The 9,284-nt window shown below is 46.6% G+C and overlaps 1 protein-coding gene across 2 annotated transcripts in view; it reads left to right on the forward strand.

Moving 5' to 3' along the window:
• Positions 1 to 8,678, forward strand: part of TRIM45 (tripartite motif containing 45) — a 10,076-nt gene extending 1,398 nt beyond the window's left edge. For both annotated transcript variants that reach the window (XM_055584614.1, XM_055584616.1), the window contains exons 3-7: positions 1,514 to 2,247; positions 3,951 to 4,080; positions 4,696 to 4,810; positions 6,871 to 6,997; positions 7,874 to 8,678. In XM_055584614.1, coding sequence (XP_055440589.1) covers positions 1,514 to 2,247; positions 3,951 to 4,080; positions 4,696 to 4,810; positions 6,871 to 6,997; positions 7,874 to 8,022 — 1,255 coding nt within the window. In that variant the 3' untranslated portion in view covers positions 8,023 to 8,678. The remainder of the gene's footprint in view (positions 1 to 1,513; positions 2,248 to 3,950; positions 4,081 to 4,695; positions 4,811 to 6,870; positions 6,998 to 7,873) is intronic.
• Positions 8,679 to 9,284: the final 606 nt, after the last annotated feature.

Below are 9,284 nucleotides of genomic sequence, written 5' to 3' on the forward strand. Positions count from 1 at the left end.
AAGCTCAAATGCCATGGAAGGTCAGAGAACAGTATACAATGTGATTACAGATGTTCCAGAACAGTAGTTAAATTTTACAGCCTTTATATAATACCCATGGTAATAATAGCATCACATGTTTGCAGGGTCCATTTCACTTTTCAAACTCTTACCCAGTATCCTTGGCTCATCAATCATTTGTACAGGGTGCTAGAGAAAGAGTATGATAGCAGATCCCCTGCCCTCAATCTTATTTGATCCTTGGAACTCATAGAAAAGCAGGCACTATTTTCACCCCTATTTATTATTGGAGGAAACTGAAGCTCAGCAGTATGTGGTATGCCAAGGTTCCATAACTGGTAAGTAATATACAACAATTGAATTTAAAATCCAAATCCTCTACCTGCCTGCTGTGTTTTCTCATCTCTGTTGCCTTCCCAGTATAAGGTGCTCATTGGTGGGCTACCACCTCAACCTTTGCCCTGAACCCTAGAGGTACTCTGGAACTTGGTGAGATGGACTTGGGGTGGGGATTATGTCTTTTATGGTGTTTGGTGAACAATTTGTCACGGGAAATCACTTTGTGCCTTCAGACCACCTCCCCCCATTCCAAAACATCACAGTATGAAATGGCCAATGTTTCAGGCTTAGCTACAGTGGTTTTTAAGTTCTGCCTTCCAGGTATTTTCTGGCCTCACCAACAGAACAAGTTAGCAGTCTTCAGTCCTTCTATTTTTACCTTGTAATGATGACTACTTTGCTGCCAGCTAAGCAGCTGACCCTGTTTTGTCCACAGCCACTCTGCTGGTGCCAGAACAGGCGTGTAAGCTTGACATTGCTAAGACACTAAACATGGTGTAACTCTCAACAGTCACTGTGGTTTCTGGGGATTTCCCTGAATCTCTAGAGGGCTATAAAAAGAGGGAATTAAAAGAGAGTTTTGGTTCTACTGACCACTGATTTTACTCTTTCTAATAATGTTGACTTTCCTCTAGAAAATTCTAGCTTGCTGCTTTGGGCCACGGAGGCACTGGTCAAAGGAAATGCTTTCCCAGAGAGTTCGACGAAAGCTGAGGGAGACTCTGTTGTGCCCAGCTAGCTCCTTTTTAACTGTCTGAAGTTTATTGCTAAGCCGTCTGGCACAGGTCTCATCTCGCTGCTGGGTCTCCACCAAACTCTCCCCTCTAGCTTGCTGTAGCACTAGGCTGTGGTTCTTGCCTAAACTTGACAAATGAGCTCTTTGGGGAAGGTCCCAGGAGGTAGCCTTACCATTGCAAAAGTCATGCACCAAGCCAGAGAGCCCTAGCCTCCTATCATTTCGTCCATAGAGCAAGCAGCCCTTTCACATAGGTATTACCCCAGTGTACAGAGGAGGAACTGGAATCCTAGAGACTCATGTGATTAGTAAGAGGTTAGAATGAGGAACTGAACCCAGATTTGTTGAACTTCCAAACCCATGACCTTAAAACTGCCGGACTGTTTCCCTGCTAGACTCGTCCCCTCATTTTCTGTTCCTGCCTCTGTTTGCCTCTAGGCGGCAGAAGAAGACGACCTACCATACCATGGTGGACCTGAAAGACTTAAAAGGCTACAGCCGGATCGGGAAGCCCATTCTGTGTCCTGCTCACCCTGCAGAGGAGCTGAGGCTGTTCTGCGAGCTCTGCGACCGGCCTGTGTGCCGGGACTGCGTGGTGGGGGAGCACCGGGAGCACCCCTGTGACTTCACTAGCAACGTTATTCACAAGCACGGGGACTCCGTGCGGGAGCTGCTCAGGGGTACCCAGCCCCACGTGGAGGCCCTGGAGGAGGCCCTGGCACAGATCAAAGGGACCAACAACGCCGTACAGGAGCGGGTGAAGGCCGTAGCAGCCGACATTCGCACCTTCTCCGAGGGCTATATCAAGGCCATCGAGGAGCATCGGGACAAGCTGCTGAAGCAGCTGGAAGACATCCGAGTCCAGAAGGAAAACTCTCTGCAGCTGCAAAAGGCACAACTGGAGCAGCTGCTGGCAGACATGCGGACGGGAGTGGAGTTCACCGAGCACCTGCTGACCAGCGGCTCTGACCTGGAGATCCTCATCACCAAGGGGGTGGTGGTGGAACGGCTCACCAAGCTGAACAAAGTGGAATACAGTGCCCATCCTGGAGTCAACGAGAAGATAAGCTTCTCTCCCAAGGAGAAAGCAGGCCTGTGCCGTGGCTATGAAGTTTACGGGGCCATCAACACCAAAGAGGTCGATCCAGCCAAATGTGTCCTCCAAAGGGAAGGTAGAGCGACATCTCCCATTGGCATGGAAAGGGCAGCGGCAGGACATGGTGTCAAAGACGTGTGGCATTTTCAGCTATGGTCTTCATTCAGCTAGGGAGAGAGTCATACCCATCCAACAGATGGTGATCCCTCCCTTGTCCTTTTCTTTCTGGTTTGTTCTGGTCAGGTTGCACTTAAGATCCCAGACAGGGGTGAGGCTTGACCCTTTTCCAGTTGATAAAAGTAGTAACAACCAAAGAACTCAAGGATCAGACCGCTTCTCTCAGGTGACAGAACCGAGGCAGTGCCGTAAGACATAACAGCATAGACCTCCGAGTAGAGTGAAATCCTGTCTGTTCAGAGAGGATGTTCAGAGAGGATGGTTCTGATGAGAATTTCTGAGGAGTGAGAAAGAAGAGATGATGGTTTGCTTTCTTTGATGCCCTTTCTGGTTCATGGAAGCCAGATACTGGGATTGAAAATAATATGGTAGGCATTTCAGTCAGTAGGGGGAGAAACAATTTCTTTTGACCATGGTGTTCTCTTCCCAAAGGAAGCACGTTATTCAAACATTTCACAGATCAGTTTTAACAGGAAGATTGTATTCTAGAGCCATTCTGACCCAGGCCAGGAATTCTTACCTGCTTGGAGGTCACAGATCCCTTTGAAAATGATCTCACCACCAGAAAACGCCCACTCATTTGAGCATATGATTTCAGGAGATTCTTTGCCCCTCAGAAGGCCTCATAATAGTTTACAGACCCCAGGTTAAAAAAAAAAAAAAGCCTATTTCATCTGTCTTCTGAACCAGAAATGGAGTGAAAGTGTTAGTTGCTCAGTCATGTCTGATTCTTTACGACCTCATGACTGTAGCCCACCAGGCTCCTCTGTCCATGGGATTCTCCAGGCAAGAATACTGGAATGGGTAGCCATTCCCTTCTCCAGGGGATCTTCCCAACCCAGGGTTCAAACCCGGGTCTCCTGTATTGCAGGTAGATTCTTTACCATCTGAGCTATCAGGGAAACCCTGGACCAGAGGCTGTAGCTATTGAATATGCCCCCCAGTGCCTAGGCATAGCTACCATGCTATAGAGGACTTCAGGCATGCAGAGCCTAAACTGGTCACGTGTACCTCCTGCCTCTTCTAGCAGGATCTGTCGCTCGGAGAGGGTAGTTTGGGGTTACCAGCCTCTCTTTGGGGGCTTCCCTGGTGGCTCAGACTGTAAAGGGTCTGCCTGCAATGTGGAAGACCTGGATTTGATCCCTGGGTTGGGAAGATCCCCTGGAGGAAGGCATGGCAACCCGCTCCAGTATTCTTGCCTGGAGAATCCCCATGGACAGAGGAGCCTGGTGGGCTACAATCCATGGGGTTGCAAAGAGTTGGACACGACTAAGCAACTAAGCACAACACAGCACAGCCTCTCTTTTATTCTCTGAATACATACGTCAAGCCTGAGTTTTTTCAAAGCTTTCTTAAGGCTGAAATTAAGCTCCAGGATCCTTTACAATCCAAGAGCTGCTGCTGGCTGAGAGAGAACCAGGTTCACCAGAAGTGACTCCCAAGAAGTATGCTCCAGGAAACAGACAGGAAGAAAAAAGAAAGGGAGGAAACCAGAAACACGACCTTTTGTACTAAACAGAAAAAGCAAGATGGTGTCTGATCTGGGGATGCGGTCACTACATTGGCCTTTGAGATTGAGGACTGAGTGTTTATCTTCCACAGATCTTCACAAAGCCCGTGAGAAACAGCCAGCCTCTTTCATCGTGCTTTGTAAGGATGCAACAGGAGAGAGCATGGGCAGGGGAGGAGACAACGTTCAAGTCACAGTAATCCCTAACGATAAGAAAGACAGGTTTGTATCATGCACCCAGGCATCACGGACCTGGAAATCCAAGGTTCTTTGCAGTCATGGGGCTGCAACTCCAGCAGTTCAGCCTACCTCCCCATGATGCCATTAAGAAGTGCCATAGGACCATGTGGACCACATGCAATTCCTGTGTGGGTTTTAGGCGCGTATTTGATTCTCTCCCAAAGGTCTCATCTGCCCCCACAGACTGTCTTTATCCCAAGCTTTGAATAGACGGCAAAATATTCTGTGTTAGACTGAATGGTGCCCTTCTCAAAGTTCAGCCCCATGTTTACTATTGTGCTGGGAGCGAGTTATAAGCAAAGTCTTCAGGATTGGAGGATGGAGGAGGGAGGAAGAAGAGCAGGAGGTAAAACAGAAGCTGATTAGAGAGAACACTGATGTTTTCAGGAATTCTTCTGAATGTCAGATTAAATGAGGATTGATGTTACCTTCTGTTGTAAAGTTACTTTCTGAGACATAGAGAAGACATGTCCTGCTTGGGGGACATTTAAAATTAATATTGGCTGTATGGTATAGAGTTTACATCCTGAATCAGCAGGCAGCTGAAGCAGGCTTTGTGAGAATGAGTGGTATTTTTGAACTCCCGTTTCTATGCAGTCCCGTCAAAACGATGGTGCATGATAACAAGGATGGGACATACTACGTTTCCTATACGCCCAAGGAGCCTGGCACCTATACTGTGTTGGTCTGTGTCAAGGAGCAGCACGTGCAGGTGAGTGAGGCCTTGCCTTCACTTCCCTGACCTTTCACCCCGCCTGCCCCCCGCCCCCCAGTTTTGTCATCTTAGAATGTGGAGACATTTCACACAGGACCAGCTGTGTAGAGGGATTGACCAGGATTCTCTTCTTTCTTACTTCACCTCACTTTAGAAAGGGCCCAGATTTTGCAGCTCTTATTCTTACTAGAGGATACTGGTGACCCTAAATCCTCTTTATCCCTACTCACCTGTTAGCAGTTATGCCTGTATTTTATCATTCTCCCAGTTAGTTTATTGGAGTTCTTAATTTGGGAAAGATGCCTTGATCACAGCAGGCAATCTACCAGCAGATGAGTATGCACACATACAAGAAATATAACCTCACTCAGGATTTTCCAGCTTTGCTCAGACTGTGACCAGACATGGACTTACTGGAATACCACTGGGAGAGTTACGCCCTCTCCTGTAACTAATCAGTCAACTATCTGCCTAACCATTTGCCCAGATAATTCTCTACTCTGTTTATATGTATACGTGTGTGTACACACACACACACACACACACACACACACACACACACATATGCTTATCTGTTACCATGGTTACTACATCACTTCCACAGACATACATAACACTTTCTGGTTTAGAGATTATGAATTTTTAAAAATTGAGTAACATTCAACATGCCCAGCAGAATCTCTGCTGACATACAAGCTGCCAGAGGGTTTCCCCCAACTGGAAATTAACACTGACAGGGAGAAGAAAACACCATAGAGCATCAGCATGTGTTAGGCTTGTGGCCTGTGCCCTGGAAGACTCATAGTAGCCATTTGCTGCTTGCCTACTTACAGGATGCCAGACAGGTTAGATATTTTTTCAAACATTTTTTCACTTTTCTAACAAACCACTCAAACATAAGGATCATCATCCAATTAGACCAAGAAAACAAACTTGCCGCAATACACAGTACCTGGGTAGAAAAACCAGAATTTGAAACAACATGTTTGAACTCCCAAGTTGTTTTTAAAACAGATTGTAGGGACTTCCCTGGCCATCCCATGGTTAAGGCTCTGCACTCCCAATGCAGGGAATATGGGTTTGATCCCTAGTCAGGGAACTAAGATCCCACATACCATGTAGCCAAAAAAAAAAAAAAAAAGACTAAACTTTTTAAAGGAAGAGAGATTTAACAGCTTGAAAGGCTTCTAAGGTGCCAGCCTCTCTGCTTTGTGTTTTTGCATGGTATGTGATTCTCATATAGGAATAGGCAGATAGCAACACTCATTAAATATTTACTGTTTAGCATAGAGTATAAATTCAAGAAGGAAAACTATTCTTAAAGGAAAGAAGGCAGGTAGGAGAATTTCTAATCCAAGAATTATTAACCACATGCCTAATCTTCCTCCATTTCATCTAACTTCACCGACCTAGAATGAGTGGATGGGTAAACAGTTGTGTCCAGGGTGGAGGGATGAAAGGAAAGGAGTTGGCTTAGGATGTGCGGGATGGGAGTGTGTGGCTGAGAAATTGTAGAAGGGACCACAGATGTTCTTAGACTGCTCAGGAATGGAGGAGATGGAGACCGAAGTCAGTGACTTGAAAGCACAGTTGAGTTTACTAGTGCTTGCCTGGTGGCTCAGATGGTAAAGAATCTGCCAGTAATGCAGGAGACCCAGGTTCAATTCCCGGTCGGGAAGGTCCCTGGAGGAGGGCATGGCAATCCGCTCCAGTATTCTTGCCTGGAGAATTCCATGGACAGAGCAGCATTGCGGGCTGCAGTCCATAGGGTCGCAAACAGTTGGACGTGACTGAGCGACTAACGCTTTCAGTGTGTCAGGCGGTCTGCGTGCCGGGGCAGCAGCACAGCCTCCTCGATGCCTCTCCCTGCATTTGTATCTGGCCCTGTCCAGCTGAGCACCCAGCTGGTTAGTGACCCCAGTCACTGTTTGCTTCTGCTGTCCTCGTCCCTCCAGGGGCAGGGCCTGTGGCTGATGCTCTGTTTAGTCTGTGTGATGCTCAGCACACGCCTGTTGACTCATGAGGCGCTGTTTTTGCTCTTGGTCTGAACACTGAAGGGCTCGCCATTCACTGTGACCGTGAGGAAAAGGCACCGCTCACACCCGGGCGTGTTTCACTGTTGCACATTCTGCTCCAGCGGAGGCCAGAAAACTGCTCGCTGCGCGTGTGGAGGCACCATGCCAGGTAAGGGGAACCAGTTGCTCCAGAAAGCCCTCAGTCTCCCTCTGTGCCTGTCTCCCAGCAGTGGGATCAGCCACCACCGTGACCAGGGTCAGGGTATTCAGACTCAGGCTTTGTTCCTAGGAATGTAGTCCGTGCATGTTAAATGTATCACAGTTCTGAAGGTTTCATTTAAAGCTTCTTGGTTATGGAAACTGAAATAGCAAGATGAAAAGTTCTGAGTGCTTTTAGTTTTGATACAGTTCACTGATTCTAGAAGCCCTGTGCTTCTCCTGGGATGGTCAGTTTCAGTCTGTACCCTTTCCAACAGCCTGAGCGCTGTCAAAAACATAAACCCATCCTGTTTCTTTTGAAACCTTAAAGAAATTCCAGGGATGGGAGAACAGATGAATAAATCAACTGAACCAAGTCTGGCTGTTTTCTTGGGGGAAGGAAACGTGGGCAGAAAGGTCAGCATCCCCGCAAGAAATCTAATTATTTTCGGTGTTCTGTCCTGTCCTAACTCTTACGGTGAGCCTTAACGTAGGCTCTTGTAAACTTGCATAGAAACACTTCAGGATCTATTCTGTTTATTTCTAGCATTGTGCCCTTCTCTTTTATTTAGATTTTGTTACATTAAAATCCAAACCAATTCTTCTTAAGTTCACAGTGTTAAAATAACACTGTTCTTACAACTCCAGCTAACCTTAATTGATTTGCTGTCGTCTGTCTTGAGAGTCTTCCCAACTACAGAGGCATCCGAGAGCTTGTTCCTCTCGCTGGGTTGTTTTTAGATGTAAAAATATCCATGAGTCTGAATATAGCCAGGAGTGTTAATTTCCATGGTAACTGCTGGACTTCCTTCTAATGGTTTTTCCCTCTCCTCTTTGGACCATGCAGGTGGGTACCTAGGCTGTGGCCACGGACACAAAGGCCACCCAGGACGTCCCCACTGGTCGTGCTGTGGGAAGTTTACGGAGAAGTCAGAATGCACGTGGGCAGGTGGGCAGAGCGCACCGAGGAGTCTACTGAGGACGGTGGCCCTCTGACCGCTTCCTGCGTCTATGGTCACAGCTGTGGCCAGCACGGCTTCAGATCACCAGAGGACCACAGACCTGAATTCTGAAGAAACTGATAGAATTAAAAACAAAGTGCCTTATGTTACACCCTCAAATCCGAGGACCTCTTTGTGAGTTATTCACTTATGGCATGTATGGGCAATCGGGCACCAGAGACCACATTACATTTGTTTTCTTGGCCAGAGGTCTTTGCAGGGAGGGGGAGGTAATCGGCTATCTGGTTTAAGTTAAATGCCAGATGGTGCCCCTCATCAGTGTCCTTTTAAAAAATATGTACTGTAGTCCAGTAAGATAGCTACTGTACAAAATGACTAAAATAGATTTTAGAATCACACAGTGTGTATCTTAGGTCATCTTCAAAATCAGATCGATCTTTGAAACTTGCAGTTTTTAATCACAGCTGGCTTTGTAGGAGGTGTATAACGTATGCACTACTGTTGTTAAGACAATTAGTATGAATGTGTGCATGTGTTTTTGTATGACTGAGCCCATTCATCATAAGTCTAAACTTGTTAGAAATAATGTATCCATGTATACTAACAAAATAGTATGTAGATTTGATCTCAGTTGTAAATAGCAAAATCTAATTCAATAAACTGTAGGCTGCTGCTGCTGCTGCTAAGTCACTTCAGTCGTGTCCGACTCTGTGCGACCCCAGGGACAGCAGTCCACCAGGCTCCCCTGTCCCTAGGATTCTCCAGGCAAGAACACTGGAGTGGGTTGCCATTTCCTTCTCCAATGCATGAAAGTGAAAAGCAAAAATGAAGTCGCTCAGTCGTGTCTGGCGACCCCATGGACTGTAGCCCACCAGGCTCCTCCGTCCATGGGATTTTCCAGGCAAGAGTACTGGAGTGGGGTGCCATTGCCTTCTACCTCCTCAAAAAAAAAAAAAAAGGGTCATTTCTATACCAAGGAGGCTACCTTCTATTTTGTATAGGTACCTATGCCATTGGAATTTAGAGCTCATGGGAGTAATTTAGTTCCTTACTTTTTGATACATAACTTTTTAAAAATTTTCCCCAAGCTACACATTAGATACTTGTTTCCCTCAAAGAATAAAAACCTTTCCTTGTGTCTACTTGTTGCTAGCACACCTTAAATGGATTATGATATTGCTGTTTAGGTGGGAGTGTCCCCCACTTGCCCTCTACACCATGTTCATCTCATAGCCCCCAGAGCCTAGAAGGTTACTATTTGGTCAAGGCTAGACACATAGCCTGCAAATAAAGGGG

This window comes from Bubalus kerabau, chromosome 6, assembly GCF_029407905.1.
Source record: "Bubalus kerabau isolate K-KA32 ecotype Philippines breed swamp buffalo chromosome 6, PCC_UOA_SB_1v2, whole genome shotgun sequence".
NCBI lineage: Eukaryota > Metazoa > Chordata > Mammalia > Artiodactyla > Bovidae > Bubalus > Bubalus kerabau.